Source organism: Heterocephalus glaber, unplaced genomic scaffold (genome assembly GCF_053883595.1).
Source record: "Heterocephalus glaber isolate CG9 unplaced genomic scaffold, H.glaber_assembly_v1.0 deba00000331, whole genome shotgun sequence".
Classification (NCBI taxonomy): Eukaryota; Metazoa; Chordata; class Mammalia; order Rodentia; family Bathyergidae; genus Heterocephalus; species Heterocephalus glaber.
This window is the reverse complement of record NW_028258142.1, coordinates 34,679,906-34,702,995: the sequence shown is the minus strand read 5'-3', so window position 1 is coordinate 34,702,995 and position 23,090 is coordinate 34,679,906. Positions and strand designations below refer to the sequence as shown.

General features: G+C 37.4%; 1 protein-coding gene across 19 annotated transcripts in view; it reads left to right on the top strand.

Moving 5' to 3' along the window:
• Positions 1-23,090, top strand: part of Katnal2 (katanin catalytic subunit A1 like 2) — a 157,151-nt gene that overhangs the window by 9,022 nt on the left and 125,039 nt on the right. For 2 of the 19 annotated variants that reach the window (XM_087189209.1, XM_087189193.1), the window contains exon 1: positions 9,512-21,303. The exons of 6 other annotated variants lie outside the window; for them this stretch is intronic. In XM_087189209.1, coding sequence (XP_087045335.1) covers positions 21,253-21,303 — 51 coding nt within the window. In that variant the 5' untranslated portion in view covers positions 9,512-21,252. Of the gene's footprint in view, positions 1-9,509; positions 21,304-23,090 lie in introns of those variants that run through there. 11 more of the 19 variants (XM_087189205.1, XM_087189198.1, XM_087189211.1 and 8 more) reach the window with 8 other exon arrangements.

Here is a 23,090-nt window from a genome sequence, read left to right as displayed (position 1 = left end):
AATCACAGCAGACTTCTCAACACAAGTCCTCAAGTCAAGGAGAGCTTGGAGTGAAGTATTTCAAGACCTAAAAGAAAACAAACTTGAATCCAAATTGATGTATCTTGCAAAGCCATCTTTCAAAATTGATTAAAAATAAGATACTTTCATGACAAATAACACCTGAAAACACTAATGACCACCAGACCAGCGGTCCACAATGTTCTGAACATCATTCTAGAAAGATATAACAAGAATGGCAACTCCATGAACCCCAACAGAATGAATCCACCAGGCAAGGCAAGTAATTGAACAGGAAAAGAAAGAAACCAACTAGAGGAAAATAACATGACAAAGAGAAGTCACTACATGCAAGTTATAGCCATCAATGTAAATGGCCTCAATACAGCAATCAAAAGAAACGGACTGGCAGAATGGATGAAAAAACAAGATTCACACAAGAAACACATTTAATTAAAAAAACAAATTCATTAATTGATAATGTAAAATAGGAAGAAAAGGTCCAAAGGGGTAGGGGTAGTGGGAGGGGCAGGGGAAAGGAAAGAAGGGAAAGGAAAAATGATGAGAAATGGAAAAAATGGAAATAAAGTCTTTGTAAATAGGGAAGGGTGGAGGGGGTGAAGGAAGGGCTAGGAATGGGGAAAAAATAAGAACCAAGATGCATTATGTAAAGGTACAATTCTCAATGAGAAACGTAATTGTGTTGTATACCTACAATGTACCAATAAAAGAATTTAATACAAAAAAAAATTCATAGGCTGAAAGTCAAATGATGGAAAACAATACTCCATATGAAAGGAAAGAAATCATCAGGGTAATTATTCTACTTGCAGACAAAGTGGATTTCAAGCCAAGACTGATCAAGAGACACAAACAAGGTAACTACATCTTTGTAAAGGGAACAATCCAAGAAGAGATATCAATCATAAATATACATGCACTAAATATCAGCACACTAATTGTATAAAACATATTAATGGACATGAAAAATCAAATATGCATAACTCATTTGTAATGGGGGACCTCAATACCCCACTGTCACAAATAGATCAATTAGACAAAAAAATCAATTAGAACTGAACCAAACTTTGGAACAAATGGACTTAGTAGATGTCTACAGAGTGTTCCACCCCACAATATCAGAATACACATTCTTCTCAGTTGCACATGGGATGTTCTCCAGAATAGGCCATATACTAGCTCATAGAACATGCTTAAGTAAATGCAAAAGAATTGAAATTATCCCATGCATATTATCAGACCATAAGGCAATGAAATTGGAAATCAGTGGCAAAGAAACCACAAGAACTTCATAAACACATGAAAATTAAATAACACCCTCCTGAACAACCAATGGGTCACAGATGAAATTAAGAAGAAATCAGACAGTTTCTAAATTTAAATGAAAATGCCAATACAAGATAGTGGAACTTATGGGATGCAATGAAAGCAGTCCCAAGAGAAAAATTTATAGCGGTGAACACCCATATCAGGGGAAAAAAACGGGCTCAAATAAAAAACCTGATACTGAACCTCAAACTTCTACAAAAGAACAGTAAATCAAACCTGAAGCTCATATGGGAGAGAAAATTGTAAAAATCAGAACAGAAATTAATCCAATGGAAACTAAAAATCAATACAAAGAATCAATGAATCGGAGTTGATTCTTTGAAAGATTAAATAAAATTGACAAGCCCTTAGCCAACTTTATCAAAAACAGGAAGGAAAAGACTCAAGTCCATGCAATTAGTAATGAAAAGGGTGAAATCACACTGATCCTGCGGAAGTCTAGAAGATCATCAGTACCGACTTCAAGAACCTGGGTTCTAATAAGATGGAAAACACAGAAGAAATGGACAGATGCCTAGATACATGTGAATTACCAAACCTGAATCACGAGAACATAAAAATTCTAAATAACCCAATATCAGTCAATGAAACTGAAGATGTAATGAAAAACCTACTAACAAAGAAACGCCCAGGCCCTGACAGATTCACTGCTGAATTCGACAAGAAATTTAGAAAAGACCTAGTGCCACTGCTTCTCAAACTCTAATGAAATTAAACAGAAGCAATACTCCCAAATTCATTCCTGGAAGCAAGCATTACCCTGATACCAAAACCAGAGAAAGATCCAAACAAAAAAGAGAACTACAGGCCAATCTCCCTAAGGATCATAGAAAATCCTCAACAAGATACTGGCAGACAGAATACAGCAAATCATCAAGAAGATTATACACCATGACCAAGTAGGATTCACCCAGGGATACAGGGATGGTTCAACATATGCAAATCCATAAATATAATACACTATATTAACAGAGCCAAGGACAAAAACCATATGATCATCTCAATAGATGCAGAAAATGCATTTGGCAAAGTCCAACACCTATTCATGATGAAAATCCTACAGAAGATTGGTATAGATGGTCTTTATCTCAATCTGATAAAAGCCATCTATGACAAACCAATAGCCAACATCATACTAAATGGTCAAAAACTGAAAGCTTTCACTCTAAAATCAAGGATGTCTGCTGTCACCACTCTTGTTCAATATAGTTCTGGAAACATTAGCCAGACCAGTTGGACAAGAGAAAGAAACAAAAGGAATGAGGATAGGAAAGGAAGAAGTTAAATTATCGTTATTTGCGGATGACATGATACTCTACATAGAAGACCCAAAAAACTTCCACCAAAAGACTTCTAGATTTAATAAACAAATTCTGTAGTGTACCTGGATACAAAGTCAACACTCAGAAATCAATGGCCTTCCTGTACACAAATAACAAACTCACCAAGAGAGAAATTAGAGAACAACCCAATATCAACCAGTGAAATTGAAAATGTAATTAAAAACTTATCAACTAAGAAAAGCCTCGGCCCTGATGGGTTCACTGCTGAATTCTACAAGACATTTAGAGAGGAACTGCTGCCACTATTGTTTCACCTCTTCAATGAAATTGAAAAGTAAGCAATACTCCCAAATTCATTCCTGGAAGCAAGCATCACCTTGATCCCCAAAGCAGAAAAAGACCCAACCGAAAAGAACTATAGGCCAATCTCACTAATGAACATAGATGCAAAAATCCTTAAGAAGATAATGGCAAAGAGAATGCAGAAGATCATCAAGAAGATCATACACCCTGATCAAGTGGTATTCAACCCAGGGATGCAGGGATGGTTCAATATATGCAAATTAATCAATGTAATACACTATATCAATAGAGCCAAGGACAAAACCGATACGATTATCTCCATAGACGCAGAAAAGGCACTTGACAAAATCCAACATGCATTTATGATAAAAACCCTACAAAAAATTGGAGTAGATGGTCTCTACCTCAAACTGATAGAAGCCATCTATGAAAAACCAACAGCTAATGTCATATACTAAATAGTCAAAAACTGAAATCCTTTCTTTTTTTTTTTTTTTTTTTTTGGTACTGGGGATCAAACTCAGGACCTTGCACTTGTGAGGCAGGCGCTGGAACCACTGAGCTAAATCCCCGGCCCAAAAACTGAAATCCTTCACACTAAAATCAGGAACAAGACAAGGATGTCCACTATCACCACTCTTGTTCAATATAGTTCTGGAAACATTAGCCACGGCAATTAGACAACAGAAAGAAATAAAAGGAATAAAGATAGGAAATGAAGAAGTCAAATTGTCATTCTTTGCAGATGACATGATACTCTATATAGAAGACCCCAAGAACTCCACCAAAAGTCTTCTAGACTTAATAACCAAATTCAGTCAAGGAGCTGGTTACAAGGTCAACACACAAAAATCAATAGCTTTCCTCTACACAAATGACAGACTCACTGAGAGAGAAATAGGGCAAATAATTCCTTTCACAATAGCATCCAAAAAACTGAAATACCTAGGAATCAACTTAACGAAAGAAATCAAGGACCTCTTCTCTGAAAACTATGGCACTCTGAAAAGAGAGATTGAAGATGATATCAGAAAGTGGACAGACATCCCCTGCTCCTGGGTAGGAAGGATTAATATAGTGAAAATGGCCATACTTCCAAAAATGCTATACAGATTTAATGCAATTCCTGTTGAGATCCCAGCAGCATACTTCACGGACCTTGAGAAAACAATCCAAAAATTCATTTGGAACAAGAAGAGACCCAGAATAGCAAAAGCACTTCTAGGTGACAGAGACATGGGAGGGGGTATCACAACCCACAACCTGCAACTCTACTACAAAGCTACTGTGATAAAAACAGCATGGTACCGGCAAAGAAACAGACCTGAGGAGCAGTGGAACAGATTAGAAGATGCAGAAACAATGCCAGACACACTCAGCCACCTCATCTTCAACAAATGAGCCAAACATCCTCACTGGAAGAAAGATAGCCTCTTTAATAAATGGTGCTGGAAAAACTGGGCTTCAATTTGCCAAAGATTAAAACTAGACCTATATCTCTCACCATGCACTAAACTAAAATCAAAATGGATTAAAGATCTAAATATTAAAATAGAAACTCTGAACCAGTTGGAACAGAGGTTAGGTAGAACCCTTGAAGACATTAGTGTAGGAAAAGATTTTATGAACAAAACCTCAGTTGCCCGTGAACTAGCACAAACAATTGACAAGTGGGATCTCTTCTTGTTAAAAGGCTTCTGTACAGCAAGAGAAACTACCAGCAGTGTAAAAACACAACCCACAATGTGGGAAAAAAATCTTCACCTGCTCTTCCTCAGACAAAGGTCTACTATCTTGAATCTATAAAGAACTTAAAAAGATCAGACCTCCCAAATTTAAAGACCCAATCCAAAAATGGGCATCTGAAATGAACAGACAAAGAAGTAGAAATAGCAAATACATGAAATAATGTTCAACATCACTGGTCATTCGAGAGATGCAAATGAAAACAACACTGAGATTCCACTTCACTCCAGAAAGAATGGCTGCTATCATGAAATCAACCAAGAACAAATGCTGGCGGGGCTGTGGGGAAAGAGGAACCCTGCTCCACTGCTAGTGGAAGTGTAGACTGTTGCAAGCAGTGTGGAAATCTGTATGCAGATACCTCAAAGAACTAGGACTGGAAGTCCCATTTGACCCCACTATTCCACTGCTGGGGATCTTCCCCAAAGAATTAAAAGAATCATACCACAGTGATATATGTGTGCCCATGTTCATAGCAGCACAGTTTGTGACAGCTCAAACTTGGAAACAGCCCAAATGCCCATCAACTGGAGACTGGATAAAGAAAATGTTTTTTTCTAAAATGGAGTACTACTCAGCCATAAAAAATGAGAAATTAGAGACATTTATAGCTAAGTGGATGCACACTGAGGCGATACTCTTAAGTGAAATAAATAGGACACACATGTATAAATACCGAATAGTTTCTCTGGTGTGAGAAACTGAAAGTATAAATAAAGACTCAAATGTATAATAGGTAACGTGAAATAGGAAGAAAAGGGGCAAAGGGGAAGGAAGTGGGAGGGCTAGGGGAAAGGATAGAACGGAATGGGACTAATATGAGAAAATGGAAAAATAGGAACAAAATCTTTGTAAATAGGGAGGGGTGCAGGGGTTGAAGGGAGGGCTGGGCAAGGGTGAAAAGTAAGAACCAAGAGAGATTATGTAAAGGTGCAAATTTCCAATGATGAATGTCATTATACTGTATACCTAAAATGTACCAATGATTAGAATGAATAATTGATAATGCAAAATAGGAAGAAAAGGTCCAAAGGGGTAGGGGTAGTGGGAGGGGCAGGGGAAAGGAAAAATGATGAGAAATGGAAACAAAGTCTTTGTAAATACAGACGGGTGAAGGGGGTGAAGGGAGGGCTAGGAATGGGGAAAAAATAAGAACCAAGATGCATTATGTAAAGGTACAATTCCCAATGAGAAATGTAATTGTGTTGTATACCTACAATGTACCAATAAAAGAATTTAATTAAAAAAGAAATATAAAATTTGAATAGCACCTATTAAAGAAAGTGTATTCCTAGTTTGAAAATCTACCTATATGACAACAGCAGGCTCATAAACATTTTAACTGATAAATTATATCCAACATTTAAAGCAGAAAAAAGGAGGAACACTTCTCCCCTCATTTTAGGAAATCAACATTGTGCTAATCCTAAAACTGGAGAAAGATAATAGGAGAAAAATGTATGAACATAGATAGAAATTTGTTTAACAAAACAAACTATTAGAAGTCAGATCTGGCATATGTAGAAAGTGGTTTTGTTATAGGGATGGCAGTGTTGGTTCAGCATTGGAAGATCCACCCCCGAAAGTCATCATTTTAACAGAGGAAAAGAAAAAGCCATATGATCCTTTCACTAGTTGGAGAAAAAGTGTCGGACTAAGTTCTAGAGCTGTTCATGGTAAAAGCTATGAGGACACTAGAAGTAGAACAGAACCTTCTCAACAGATTAAAGACATGTACTCCATACTTCCAGCGAAAATGCCTTGTATGAATGGAGACGATACAATGCTTTCTCCCTAAGGTGGGGAACAAGGGCAGATATGCCTACTCTTCATCTGTCCATTAAACTTTGAAACATAGGCCTAAACCAAAATAGTCTGGCAATAAAATGACACAACTAGGATAGGATTGGCAAGGTAGAAACAACATCTTTATATGTAGATGAAGTGATCATCTACAGAGGAAATACTAAGAAATCTCTAGGAACCCCTAGAACTTGTACTTGAATTTAGCAGGATTAGAAAACACAAGGTATATATAAAAATTCAGGTCTATGTATACTTGCTATAAATCAAGAATTGGATATTGAAATTTAAAAGTTATGTAGGAGTACAAAGGACCTAGAAAAGTTTAAAAAAACCCCAAAAAACCAAAAACAGTGTTGGAAGATGTTTAGTACCTAATTTTAAGACTTCTTCTAAAGCTACAGTAATCAAGGCAGTGTTGGTGGAAGGAAAGACATATAGATCATTGGAATAAAACAGAGAATCTAGAAATAGAACCACACATATATGGTCCACTGAGTTTTGAGAGATTATTTAACATTAACATTTTATAGAATATAAACTCAATTCAAGAGCTGAGGAAAAGATAGTGTTTTCAGCCAATGGCACTAGAACACCTGGTATCTGTATTTAAAAAATTAACCTCAACCCTTTATTTCCATACATAAATATAACTTGAAAGGATCTATGAACCTAAATATGAAAGACTAAATCTATAAAACTTTAAGAAGAAATTATAAGGAAAAATGTTTATGAATTTAGGGTAGGCAAGAACTTCCTAGGATACAAAAAACAAGATGTATAAAAGAAAAACACTGATAAATGAGATTCCATCAAAATTTAGAACTTTAAATGACATCGTTAAAATGAAAAGTAGTCCTTAAACAGACCATATTTACAATGCATATAACCTATGACCAGAATATATAAAGAATTCTTAGAGCTCATTAATAGACATCCCAATTAAAAAGTAGACACAAGATGATAAATAGCCAGTACAGCACAAGGAAAGGTGTGGAACTCTAGAATCAGAAAAATACTAATCAGTACAATAACAAGATTGAATTATACACTCATTAGGGAGATGAAGTTAAAAGTTTTAAAAGCCTTGTCATGACTTTTTCTTTTTGTTGGATTCTCCCCCTTCATGTTTAATTTGTCATGCCCAACAGATTCATTCTGCTGGGCTTCCTGGGGTTGTGATCCTCATTGTCTTTTCCTAGGATATTGTCTAAAATTTTTTGGAGTGCTGGTTTGGTATTCATGAAGTTTCTAAGGTGCTCTTTATCATGAAAGTATCTTATTTCTCCATCAGTTTTGAAAGATAGTTTTGCAGGGTACATCAATTTGGGTTGGAGGCTGTTTTCCTTTAGGGCTACATCACTCCAAGCTCTTTTTGCCTTGAGGGTTTGCATTGAGAAGACTGCTGTGATTCTGTTGGGCTTTCCTTCGTGTGTGATTTGTTTCTTTTCTCTCACTGCTTATAGAATTTTGTTCTTCTGTTGGGTTTCTGGAATCCTAACTATTATATGCCTATGTGTAGATTTTTTTTTTTATCAAGGCTACCTGGAGTCCTATATGCCTCACTTAGCTGTATGTCAAGTTCTTTTCCCCTGCTTGGGAAGTTTTCTGCCATCACTTGTGTGAACAGTTAAAAAATTTTATGTCATGTGCACTCTCTCCTCTTTCTTCATTGACTCCAATCAGTCTTATGTTATTCTTCTATGCATCATCTAGGAGCTGCTGGATTGATTTCTCATGGTCCCTTACAATTTTGAAGCAATTTTTCTTTTCCTGGTCACTAATTGCAATCTTACCTTCTATATCTGAAATTCTGTCCTAACATTGGTTCATTCTGCTGTGCAGACTTTCGATGGAGTTTTTAATCTCCTGGAAATCTGTTTGCATCTGTTTTATGGATTCCATTTGTTTCCTATGTTGGGGTTCTATCATGTTCCTCAGATCCTCTATTTTATTTTTTTAATTTTTTTCTTATTTTTAGATCCTCTATTTTTAAATCTGTGTCCGCTCTAGATTTATTAATCATGTCTTGCACTATGGGCACAATCTTTGCTGTTATCTGAGAAATTATTTCTGATGTTAATTTTTCCAGATCCTCTTTTGTTGCCTTTTCAGGGAGTCCAGGTGGTTGAGTATTAGATTGTTCCATCTCATTTCCCTTTGGGGTTGACGTAGGTGATCTGGAAGTCTGTTTTTGAGGCTTGTTTACGTGTCTTCTAATTTCCCGGGGTGGGGGGTGCTGCTGGCACCCATGCAGCTCACCTCCTCTGCCCTGGGAGTGGTGGAATGACAGACAGGGAGCCCCCTCCTGGGCACTGGGATTGGCTCACCTCCTCTGCCCTCCAATGTATCATTCTTTACACTTGCATTTTTTTTTTTTTTTTTTTTTGGTTCTGGGTATCGAATTTAGCACCTTGGACTTGTGAGGCAGGCGAGGAGCCACTGAGCTAAATCCCTAGCCCTATATTTGCATTCTTGAAACTGTTACATCCAGTGAGGGCAGAACTTTGTCTAGCATCTGTAAAAAAATCTACATCAATAAAAGAATTAGAGATGTACGTTCAGAAGGAGAAATAAAATTTTATTGAAAAGAGAAGAGAAATGGGGAAGTAAAATTATTTTATTGGGAAAGGAGAGGAAATAAGTAGACAAATAGCTACCTTGTTGGAGAAAGGTAGGGAAGCTCAGAGCTGGCACTCAGTGGGGTATTTGTTTTAAGTCTCTTTTATTACAAAGGTTATAACTACCCTTGAGAGTTGTTATAACTTGATTGGATATTTTGGGTTCTGAAACCCCTGATTTGGCCATTGTCCCTTTCAGTGCCTATATGTACGTTCTTGGCTAAGCACTTCTTTGGTCTCTTTGTGCTGTCCAGGTGCTTGTGAGATTTACAGCAGAGTTACATTCAAGACTGAATTAGTAAAAAGCATACATGTGCATTTTGGTGTATTAATATGTTGCAAATAATAAAATATAGGCATACATATATATATATATATATATATATATATGGGTGTGTGAGTGTTTAGGTGTTAATATATATTTTATAAACTAAGTGAGTTTTTATGATGTAGTCCTCTCCCTCCCCACTCTGTTTCTCATGTGCTCAATTGAAGATGGAGGGAGGAAGGAGTTGTGTCTTCCAATAAAGTAAGTCAGGCCAGTCATTCAGCTCTCTGTGTTTTTCTTAGCTACTCTCTCCCTTTAGCAGGGGTTTAACTCTATTTATCAGAAATCTCACTGAGGCCTTTAACTTTCCTTGTCCATCCCCAAACTTTCCCTACAAAACATTACAGAATAAAATAAAACATAAAATACATCTTAAATCTGATCATCCTTCAACACTCCCACTGCTACTGCCACTATCAGCCCTGGATGACTGCAGTTGCCTGTTCTTGTTTTCTGTGTTATTCTACTACAATCATTCTCAACAGCCAGAATGACCTTTTATAACATATATTTTTTTGGTACCGGGGATCGAACTCAGGACCTTGAGCTTAAATCCCCAGACCTAGAATGACCTTTTATAACAAATCTCACTATCCTGCTGTTCAAAGTCTTTCAGTTAAGTTGCACTACACTCAACCTAAGAATCTAGCTTCTTATCACAATGCACAGATCCTTATTTCATCTGCCTTGAGCCCTTGTTCACTGAGTTCCATTGTTCCTTTTCCTCCACTATCACTATCCTTTCAAACTCTTCTGTTTTCCTTATGCAACTTCACACTACAGCAAATTATATTAATTCATGGATGATGGGTGCAATAACCCTCTCCTCTCTAGTCCCCAGTAGAAAATAAATTCCATGAAGACAGAGACTGTACCCCTTTGCTAATAAGAACATTGCCTCATTCCAAGTATGGAAGAAATATTTTCCAAGTGACTAAGTGAATGTCCTTATTTTCATTCAAAAAAGAGACAGTAGGTGGTCGGTGGTTCAATCCCTAGAACAAAAGTAAATATAAATAAATGAATAAACAAATGAAAAGGAAAAAGAAAAGGGAAGAATGTCATTAAGTGGTAAATATGGTATAATTAAATATGGAGAATGAAGATTACTCTATCAATAACAACTTTTATACTTAAGATTCACTAGGCACTCACTATATGCCAAACATTTCCTAGCACTGGAGCCACATGCTTTTGGGGTACACATCAACATTGGTCTTCTTTTCATAGGCCTTTGCAGACCTATTTTTATAAAGGCTCTTACACCCTAGCCATTGCTGATTCAATTCAGAAACAATGTTGACTGGGAAAAGCCAGTCTGCCAGCCAGGGAGGCAAACATTCTTTTTCTTCCAAGTTTGAGTTGAGCATTGTGCAGGCTGAAAAAGTCTGAAGGTGAGTCCTGCTAATGTCAGGACACTTTTGAGTGAAGGAAACAGCTGCTGAGGTCTCTGAAGCCACTTGGGTCACTGCCCTTTCTGAATCTTGTTCAGTGTTTCCTGGACAATATGATCTAACTTCAAGTAAAATATACTCCCTTCATTTTTAAAATGAATGCACTTAAGTCTCTTTGTTTTGTTGATTCAGTCTCCTAAAAACAAAAAAGCAAACAATCCCTTAGTCAGGAAACTTGACTAAGGCAGTCCTTCCCATGCCTGGTTTTATTTAATCTTTGTTACACGGTGGGAGGGTGTCATGCTTCACATTTTACACTGGAAGAAACAAGCCTTAAAGAAGTTCAATACTTTTTCTAGAACCACAGAGCAGTAAATGACAGGGCAAGATTCCAACTCTGTCCTGTGTCCCTCTAGAGAGGAGCCATGAACAGCTACCTACAGCTACAGGAAGGGGAGCATTGGTTCAGTGGTTTAGAGTAAGCTACAATGACACAGTAGGGGAAAAAAAGAAAACGACACAGCAACAGGGAAAAAAATAAAGCAAAACAAACCACAATTCACCCCAAACCAAATTTCACTATTTGTGGATAAGAACCAGTAAAAACTCTTTATTCTTACATATCTACAACAGTTGGCGGATGGATATGCCAATACAGAATGTCTGTATCATTAAAACGTTCTTTCTTTCCATTGACACAGTTGGCAGTTTTAAAAGAATGACAGGATACATGATTTTAGCAACATAAAAAAAATCCAGTTTTAACAGTGTATGTTTAGAGATGGCTTATAGTTGACTGTCTGAATGTTTGTAGTTAGGTAGGTACATTTCTTTTCATTCTAGAAAATTCCTCTCATTTCTGTATGTCCAGAGAAGCTCTGCTGAAGGCAGTTGGATGTAAATGAGATGGTGAACACAGAAGTTCAAAGTAGTCAACTGTGGAGGGGTCAGGGAGGAGGAAGGGATAAGAATTGATAAATTAACGAATGATTTGAAGAGAGTAACCAATGAAACAAAATCTTGTGATTTAAAAAAAAAAATCCCTCAGAAATCTCTTTATACAATGTCCTTTCTAGGTCTGAGGATATAGATTGGTGGTAGAGTACATGTCTGGCATGTGCAAAGCCTTGGTTTTGTCCCTGCTACCAAGAGAAAAATCCTTTCTATAACTGAAAGAATAAGTGGAATAGCTTGTTTTTTTACCAACTAAAGTTGGACTGTGTTTTTCATTATAAAGTAACATGCCTTGAAAAACAAGTAATAAGTTTTAGCTCTGTTTCATATTTATCAAGTGACACAATTTTGAAATGTCATTAATGTTCACAACAGATAATTGGGATTTTTTTTTCTTGGTGCTAAGGATTGAATAAAGGGCCCTCTGCTGCTAAACTCTTTCTTTACCACTGAATTATACCCTCTTCCCAAATAATTTTAAAATATTCATTAAAAAAAAGACAAGATCAACCAAATATGGTGGTGTACAGCTATAATCCCAGCACTCTGGGAGGCTGATGCAGAAGGACTGCAAATTAGCTACTTGAGGAAACCTTGTCTCAAAAATTTTTTTAAATGGACTGAGAAGGTGGGTGGGGGAGTAAAAATGATCAAGATTTGATATGTATATATACCCATCTCCCATGATTAATGTGATTTTTGTGAATTGAAAACACACTAATAATTTTAAAAAACAAAAAAAAAAAGATCTGGGGATGTAGCTCAGTTCAAAGGCCTGAGGTTTAATTCCCTAGTACTACATTTTAAAACATACAGCGTCTTGGGCCAGGGATTTAGCTCAGTGGTTCTGCTGCCTGCCTCGAAAGTGCAAGGCCCTGAGTTCAATCACTGGTACCAAAAAACCCCAAACAAACAAAATAAAATAAAACAAAACAAAATACAGTGTCTTGCTATATTGCCCAGTGTAATCTTGAACTTCTGAGATCAAGCTATCCTCCTGCCTGGCCTCCTAATTAAGTACTACAAATGCACTATCACACCCAGCTTTTTACTTCTGAAATAATTCAATAATGTTTAAAGAATAAAATTTTTAATGAAAATTTTATAAAAGAAGAGAAAAATATGACTTTCTCAGGAATCAAGAGAGTTCTTATTTTCTCTGTGAATGTTAATAGTTTAGGAAGTAATAAATTGATATTTTAATTAAAACAATTATCTAACTCTAAGACTGGTTTCATCCCCCGTCACCTTTGCTTCTATTTTAGAGGCAATTTTGATTCACAGAGGACATTTAGCAATACTTAAAGATAGTTTTGGTTTTTACAATTTGGGGGAGTGGGCGTTGGCATCTAGTGGATAGCAGCAAGGGAAAGGCCCCTTACTGCATGGCACAGCCCCCACAACAAAGAATTATCCAAAAGTGATGTGGGTGAGAAACCATGTCCTCGTCTCACACATCCACCTTATAGAAAACTCCCTGAGAAAAATTGAGACACTTAAAGGAAACAACTGATGCTTCTGCCTTTGCTGTTTCTTTGTAAAGAAGTAGCTCGATTTAAATCAAATTTTAACATGGGGTGAGATTAGACCAGGAAGGCATTTTTATATCTAGGTGCCTAGATGCTCTGGGACACCACAGAACAATGCTGCAGGTAGAAGGGTGATAAGATCTCTATTCTAGAAAATCAATTCTGGGAGCAACTCAGGGGCTAGGGGAGTCCCTGTTCCTAAACACACTCTCGGCACCCTTAACTTCATCAAGACATGCTCCACAGTCTCCTATCTAATCTGTCTGAAATCCACCCAAAGTCCCCTTTTTTACTGAAGAATATTTCCATTGGGTGTAGAATTGAGTTGATACTACATCTTTTTCTTTCAGTACTTTAAAGATATACAGGCATACCTCTGAAATAGTTTGGTTTGGTTCAAGACTACTGCAATAAAGTGAATATTGCAATAAGGTTAATCACACATTTTTGGTTCCCAGTGCATATAAAAGTTATAAATACTGTGTAAAATATACTCGATTAAGTCTACAATAACATAATGTCTTTAAAAAGTGCATACTTCATCACAGAGGAAAGTAAAAAAGAAATTAGACAGTTTCTACAAGTAAATGATAATGCCAGTACAACACACAGGAATCTATGGGACACAGTGAAAGCAGTTCTACATGGGAAATTCATAGCAATGAATGCCCATATTAGGAAAATGGGGAGAACGCAAATAAACAACCTAATACAGAACCTCAAGCTTCTAGAAAAAGAATAGCATAACAAACCCAAAGCTCATACAAGGGAGGAAATTATAAAGATCAGAGCAGTGGAGACTAAGAGAACGATACAAAAAAATCAATGAATCAAAGAGTTGGTTTTTCAAAAGAATAAATAAAATTGATAAAACTTTAGCCAACATTATCAAAAAAAGGAAAGAAAAGTCTGAAATCTATGTAATTAAGAATGGAAAAGGTGAAGTCACAACAGACCCAGCAGAAATCCAGAGGATCATCAATACCTACTTCAAGAACCTGTACTCTAATAAAATGGAAAACACAGAAGAAATGGACAGATTCCTAGATACATACGAATTGTCAAAATTAAATGAAGAAGATATAGAAATTCTAAACACCCTGATTACAATGAGTGAAATTGAAAATGTAATAACAAATTTATCAACAAAGAAAAGCCCAGGTCCTCATGGCTTCACCGCTGAATTCTACAAGACATTTAAAGAACTATCGTCATTACTCTTTAAACTCATCAAGGAAATTGAAAGGGAAGCAATACTTCCAAATTCATTCCTGGAAGCAAGTGTTACTTTGATTCCAAAATCAGGGAAAGACCCAACCCAAAAAGAGTACTACAGGCCAATCTCCCTAATGAACATAGATGCAAAAATCCTCAACAAGATACTGGCAAACAGAATACAAAGGATCATCAAGAAGAGCATACACCCTGACCAAGTCAGATTTATCCCAGGGATGCAAGGATGGTTCAACATTCATAAATCAATAAATGTAATACACTATATTAACAGAGTCAAGGACAAAAAAACCATATAATCATTGCAATAGATGCAGAAAAAGCATTCAACAAAATTAAATACTGATTCATGATAAAAACCCTACAGAAAATTGCAATAGAAGGTCTTTATCTCAACCTGATTAAGGCTATCTATGAAAAACCAACAGCCAACATTATACTAAATGGTCAAAAACTGAAAACTTTCACATTAAAATCAGGAACCAGACAAGGATGCCCACTATCACCACTCCTGTTCAATATAGTTCTGGAAACATTAGCCACAGCAATTAGAAAAGAGAAAGAAATAAAAGGAATAAAGATAGGAAAGGAAGAAGTTATACTGTCATTATTTGCTGATGATATGATACTTTACGTAGACGACCCAAAAAACTCCACCAAAAGACTTCTAGACTTAAATGACAGATTCAGTAGAGTAGCTGGATACAAGATCAACACTCAAAAAACAATAGCCTTCTTGTACACAAATAACAGACTCGCTGAGAGAGAAATTAGGGAAACAATTCCTTTTACAATAGCATACAACAAATTGAAATATCTAGGAATCAATCTAACAGAGGAAGCAAAAGAACTCTACACAGAAAACTACAGCACTCTGAAAAAGGAGATCAAGGAGGATATATGAAAATGGAAAGACATCCCTTGTTACTAGATAGGAAGAAACAATATAGTGAAAATGGCCATACTTCCAAAACTGCTATTTAGATTTAATGCAATGGCTATTGAAATTCCAACAATATATTTCACAGAACTAGAGAAAAGAATCCAAAAGTTCATTTGGATCCAGAAGAGACCTAGAATAGCAAAAGCAATTCTAGGCCACAGAGACATGGCAGTGGGTATCACAATCCCCAACTTGAAACTACACTGTAAAGCTACTGTGATAAAAACAGCATGGTACTGGCTAAGAAACAGACCTGAGGATCAGTGGAATAGATTAGAAGATGCAGAAACAATCCAGACATAATCAGCCACCTCATCTTTGACAAAGGAGCCAACCATCCTCACTGGAGGAAAGATAGCCTCTTTAATAAATGGTGTTGGAAAAACTGGATTTCAATCTGCCAAAGATTAAAACTAGACCCCTGTCTTTCACCATGCACTAAACTAAAATCCAAGTGAATTAAAGATCTAAATATTAAAACAGAAACACTAAACTTGCTGGAAGATAAGTTAGGTAGAACTTTTGAAGACATTGGCATGGGAAAAGGCTTTGTGAACAAAACCCCAGTAGCAGGGAAACTAGCACAAAGAATCAACAACTGAAATCTCATCCTATTAAAAAGCTTCTGCACTGCAAGGGAAACCACCAACAGAGCTAAGAGACAACCTACAATGTGGGAAAAAAATTTAACCAGCTGTTCCTCAGACAAAGGACTACTATCTAGAATGTATAAAGAACTGAAAAAAAATCAGACATCCCCAATTTAAAGACCCAATTCAAAAATCGGCAGCTGAAATGAACAGACATTTCTCAAACAAAGAAGTAAAAGCAGCAAATAAACATATGAAAAATGGTTCAACATCACTGGTCATTCAAGAGATGCAGATGAAAACAACACTGAGAGTCCACCTCACCCCAGAAAGAATGGCTGCTATCAGGAAATCAACCAATAAGAAATGCTGGCGGGAGAAAGGAACCCTTCTCCGTTGTTGGTGGGAGTGCCGACTGGTGCAACCACTGTGGAAATCAGTATGGAGATACCTCAAAGAACTAGGACTAGAGGTCCCATTTGACCTAGCTATTTCCCCACGGGTTATCTTCCCAAAAGAATTAAAAGAATCATACCACAGCGATATATGTGCACCCATGTTTATAGCAGCAGAGTTTGTAATTGCTAAAGCTTGGAAACAGCCCAAGTTCCCATTAACTGGAAACTGGATAAAGAAGATGTGGGGTTTTTTATAAGATGGAGTACTACTCAGCCATAAAGAATGAGAAACTAGAGACATTTATAGCTAAATGGATGCATATTGAGGCCATACTCTAAAGTGAAATAAATAGGACACACGTGTAAATACTGAATAGTTTCTCTGGTGTGAGAAACTGAAAGTTGTTGGGAGCAACGCTACATAATTTTAGGGAAAAATCATTTGGTTAGCCTAGTTCTCCTGCCTAGAGCCCAGCTATGGAATTCCGAGACATAATTTCATTTTGCCCTCCGGTCACAACTGAGACCTCAATGATCCGGTGATGCTGTCTGTGATTCTCCAGGACAAGAAACATCCTGGGAGCTGAAAACGTCCTGGGAGGAACAAAGATCTACTCACTTCCTCCTTGTTCTTGGATTGTTACATTTTATTTACGCAGGATGTACTGAACTCTCTGCAAATCATTTGTTACACTTTGTTTCTCCCGATGTACTGAATAAAAGGTGCGGTAAGCTGGGGGCCTTTGTCTTTGCCACCCAGAACAGCACTGATCAGACCCAAAGCTCAGCTTCTTCTCAGTCTCATTTTTCTACCTTTCCTGTAATTCGCCTTGTGCTGCCATGGCTCACAGGAGACTAGGACTTACGGCAGAGGTTCTAGTAATGTCCCCTTTCCTTGTTCCCTACAGAAAGTGTAAATAAGGATTTAAATGATTAAAACAAATAATTGATAATTTGAAATAGGAAGAAAAGGTCCAAAGGGGTAGGGGAAGTGGGAGGGGAAGGGGAAAGGAAAGAAGGGAAAGGAAAAATTATGAGAAAAGGAAAAAATGGAAACAAAGTCTTTGTAAATAGGGATGCGTGGAGGGGATGAAGGGAGCACAGGTAATGGGGAAAAAATGAGAACAAAAATACGACATGTAGAGGTACAAATACCCAATGATAAATGTAAATGTATATCTAAAATGTACCAATAAAAGAATTTAAGCAACAAAAAAAAGTGCATACTTCAAAAACGCTATACTACTAAAAATGCTAAGGATGATCTGAGCCTTTGGTGAGCCATGATCTTTTTGCTGGTGCAGGGTCTTGCCTCAAGTTGGTACTTGCTCACTGATCAGAGTGGTGGCTCCTGAAGGTTGAGCTGGCTGTAAAAATTTTTTTTTTTTTGGTACCGGGGATTGAAGTCGGGTCCTTGCACTTGCAAGGCAGGCGGTGGAACCACTGAGCTAAATCCCCAGCCCAAAAATTTCTTAAAATAAGACAACAGTGAAGTTTGCCACATGTATTGACTATTCCTTTCATGAGAAATTTCCCAGTAGCATGTGATGCCATTTGATAGCATTTTACCCATTGCAGAACTTCTTTCAAAACAGAAATAAGTTCTCTCAAATCTTACCCCTGCTTTGCCAGTTCAGGTAATGTCATAATCTAACTTGTTTGTTGTCATTCCAACAGTGCTCACAGCATCTTCACCAGAAGTTTCCATTTGAAGAAACCATTTTCATTCCTCATTTATAAGAATCAACTCCTCATCCATTAAAGTTTTATCATGGGGCCCGGGATTTAGCTTAGTAGTTTCGCTGCCTGCTGCGCAAGTGCAAGGACCCGAGTTCGATCCCCGGTACCAAAAAATAAATAAATAAATAAAAAATAAAGTTTTATCATGGATTGTGGCAATTCAGTCACAACTTCACACTATAGTTCTATTTCTTTTGCTATTTCCACTACATATGCAGTTTCTTCCTCTAATGAAGCTCTGAACCCCTCAAAGTCATTCATGAGGGTTGGCAGCAACTTCTTTCTTACATCTGTTAATGCTGATGTTTTTACCTCCTCTCATGAATCATGAGTGTTCTAATGGCATCTAAAATAGTGAATCCTTTTCCAGAAGGTTTTCAATTTACTGCACCAGAATCTATTACAGGAATCATTATATGTGCCAGGTATACTCTTAGGAAATGTATTTCTTAAGTAAGACTTGAAAATCAAACTTATTTCTTGACCCATGCACTACCAAATGGATGTTTTATAAGCAGGCATGAAGTAACATCAGTCTTAACATATATGGCCATCGGAGCTTTTGGATGACCAGGTACATTTTCAACAAGAAGTAATATTTTGAAAGGGATCTTTGTTTTCTTAGCAGTAGATCTTAAGACTGCATTGAAAATATTTAGTAAACCATGTTGTAAAAACCATGTTGTAAAACCATGTCGTTATCATCCAGGGTCAATTACAGAGCACAGGCAGAGGAGATTTGGTATAATTCTTAAGGCTCTTGGATTTCTGGACTAGTACATGAACACTGACTTAAAATCACCTGTTGAGGGCCGGGGATTTAGCTCAGTGGTTTCACCGCCTGCTGTGCAAGTGCAAGGACCCAAGTTTGATCACCGGTACCAAAAAAAAAAAAAAAATCACCTGTTGAATTAGAGTCTAAAATGAGTAAGAGAATCAGCCTTTCCTCTGCAGCTTAGAAGCTAAGCATTGACTTCACCTCTCCAGCTTATCAAAGTCCTAGATGGCCTCTTCTTCCAATAGAAGGCTGTTTTGCCTATACTGAAAATCTAATGTTTAGTGTAGATACCTTTATCAATTATGTTAGCTGGATCATCTAGATAAATTTCTGCTGTTTCTACATCAATATTTGCTGTCTCACCTTGCACATTTAATATTAAGGAGTTCATTTCTTTCCTTAAACCACATGAGCCAATATCTGCTAGCTTCAAACTTTTCTTCTGAAGCTTTCTCACCTCTCTTGGTCTTCATAGAATTGAACAGAGTTATAGCCTTGTTCTGGATTAGGATTAGGTTGAAAGGAATGTTGTAGGCTGATTTAGTCTAGCTGGACCACTAAAGCTTTCTCTATATCAGCAGTAAGGCTCTTTTGCTAGCTTATTATTTGTGTATTCACTGGAGTAGCATTTTAAATTTCCTTCAAGAATCTTTCCTTTGCATTTACAACTTGGCTGTTTTGGTTTAAGGTCTAGCTTTTGGGCTATCTCAGCTTTTGGCATGCTTTCCTCACTAAACTTAATCATTTCTAGCTTTTGATTTAAAGTGAGATATTTATGGCTCTTCCTTTCATTTGAATTAGGACAGTTGGAGATTATTAATTGGCTTAATTCAAATATTGTTTTGTTTCAGAGAATAGGGAAGACAGTGGAGAGGGACAGGGATAGGAGGGGTCAATCAGTGGAACAGTAAGAAGACACATTTATCAATTAAGTATGCTGTCTCATCTGGGTGCAGTTCACAGTGTCCCAAAACAATTACAACAGTAACATCACTGATCACATATCATCATAACTGTTACAATAATAATGAGAAGTTCTAAAGTGTGACACAGAGACACAAAGTGAGCATACACTGTTGGAAAAGTGATGTTGATAAACTTGCTGTAGGCAAGGTTGCCACAAATCCTCAATTTTCAAAACAAGATCTGCAAATTCCAACAAAGTGAAACACAATAAAATGAGAAATGCCTGTAAATTACACAGTATTATAGATATTTTATAAATTATAATTATTACTACTTATAAGAAAGTGGTCGGCAATTTCAAAGAGTACCAAGTTGGGGGGGAAAAGGAGTGTAAAATAATTGACAGTCAAATTTCTCAGTTGGGCAGTTTTGTGCAACTGGCAAGAACTGCTTCAAAGGAGTAAGGGTAAAATGTGTTGAGAAGTAAGTGGAAGATGAGAAAGAATATTGTTCTTTCAGAAAGCTTAGTGTGAATAGGAGAGAGGTGATTTAATCAATTATAAAATGAGAACTTTTTCTTTTCTTTTGAATTGAAGAGACTTGAATATTTTGTTTCCTGAGGACAGAGAATAGTTGAAGAATGTCAAGAATAAGAATGAGGGGATGGTTTGGAACAGACACCAGACACCAAAACCTTAAATTTCATGGAGTAAATGTGAAGAAATTGGAGAAATACAGGAAGGAAATGGAGTAGAGGAAAACCTAGAGTCCACATTTGTCACTTCTGAGGAAGGTTGGTCTGATGAGAAGGGAGCTGAAGGAGGCAGGAAGGGCACACTTTGCAGTCCAGAAAGATTCTGAAACCCTGACAGTCAAGGTGTTCATAGCAGATTTTTCTAATCTGGACCATGTATAGACAATTTCAAAAGAAAAGGAGGAAACTTCCAAATGTTTATCTTAATGGAGGAGGAATGTAAAAATATAGTCACTGAGTCACAAAGGCCGGAGCAACTGCCAAAAACAAGGCAAAAACTATGGTGCATATTTAAAGTAATTTGCCGTTTTAGAAATCGAATTAAGAGAACCGAAACAATTCAAACCTACCCTCACTCTCTTGATTGGCTAGGACCACAGAAACGCTGTGGAGTAAAACGTCTTAGTTTAACATTGATGGACGTGATTAAAAAGTCCATCTCTGGCCAGTGATTGGTTGAGCTGTCTATGTTCTAGCCAATCCAGAAAGGGGCGGGCTGGTTAAGCGTCAGGTGTACTCGAGCCTCATTTCCAGAGACGTACTGGTCAGCCTAGAAACTGACTTCTTTTCTCCATTCTCTCGGGCCCTAACAGTGTCTGATGGAGCTTTCTTACCAGACACTCAAATTCACGCATCAGGCGCGGGAAACGGTAAGAAAAGCGCGCTCGTACACACAAATGCGGAACCGGGAACTCCGGTGCCTTGTTGCCACCTGCTGCGCTGCGCGTCTCCAGTTGCTATGGGGACAGAATCCGTAGCCCCTAATGGTGCAAGCGCAGAGAGAGGCCCTATGGTCCGCTGGTAACTTTCAGAGCGGGGCTGGAGGTTGTGATGGGGGAAGGATAAATCTGGCATAGAGGTGGATTTGGGGGTGGCAATGGGTTTGACAGAAAAGACGGTAGGGTCGGTTTGTGATTGAGGAATCTGGGTATCAAGTGGCCGTTATTTTTAAGCAGGCTAGAGCTTGATGTGATTAAAATGAGATTGTGGAAATGCAGGAAAGCACTGACCTGTTCTCAGAATTTGGACCAAGGCCAGAGATCTCGGGAATTTAATTCTCTTCTTGGGCTTCAGTTTCTGTCGTTGAAAGTAAAATAATTGAACTGTAATCCTTTTCACACGAAGATTACATGAACTTTAAAATACATTCTGTGGTTTCCTGGGATCTGTATCATCTGCTACTGGACAGCAATACTTTCTACAATAACGAACATGAATTGAGAGCATACTATTTGCCAGGCACTGGGGAGATAAAAACAAGGCTGATAATAGGGCTCACTCCTAGAGATTCAGATTTACTAATCTGGGATGGCCCTGTGAATCAGTATTTTTTTTTTTTTGGTACCGGAGATCAAACTCAGGTCCTTGAGCTTGCGCGGCAGGCGGCGAAACCACTGAGCTAAATTTCCAGCCCCTGCATCAGTATTTTTTGTTGTTGTTGTTAAATTCTTTTATTGGTACGTTGTAGGTATACAACACAATTACATTTCTCCTTGGGAATTGTACCTTTACATGATGCATCTTGGTTCTTATTTTTTCCCCATTCCTAGCCCTCCCTTCCCTATTTACAAAGACTTTATTTCCATTTTTTCCCTTTCTCATCATTTTTCCTTTCCCTTCTTTCCTTTCCCCTGCCCCTCCTACTACCCCTACCCCTTTGGACCTTTTCTTCCTATTTTGCGTTATCGATTATTCATTCTAATCATTGGTACATTTTAGGTATACAATATAATGACATTCATCATTGGAAATTTGCACCTTTACATAATCTCTCTTGGTTCTTATTTTTCACCCTTGCCCAGCCCTCCCTTCAACCCCTCCAGTCCTCCCTATTTACAAAGATTTTGTTCCTATTTTTCCATTTTCTCATATTAATCCCATTCCCTTCTATCCTTTCCCCTAGCCCTCCCACTTCCTTCCCCTTTGCCCCTTTTCTTCCTATTTCACATTACCTATTAGACATTTAGTCCTTATTTACACTTTCAGTTTCTCACACCAGAGAAACTATTCAGTATTTATACATGTGTGTCCTATTTATTTCACTTAAGAGTATCGCCTCAGTGTGCATCCACTTAGCAATAAATGTCTCTAATTTCTCATTTTTTATGGCTGAGTAGTACTCCATTTTAGAAAAAAACCCACATTTTCTTTATCCAGTCTCCAGTTGATGGGCATTTGGGCTGTTTCCAAGTTTTAGCTATCACAAACTGCATCAGTATTTTTTAAAAGCTTGTTAGGGATTATGATGTGTAGCTGAGATTATGGTGTTTTGTTTTTTTTTTTTGGTACCGGGGATCGAACTCGGGTCCTTGTGCTTGCACAGTAGGCGACGAAACCACTGAGGTAAATCCCTGGCCCTAGGTTATGAAATGCTGCTCTAATGTCATCTACCTTTAAAAAAACTGATACAAAAAAATTAAATAACCCTGTGTTTGGC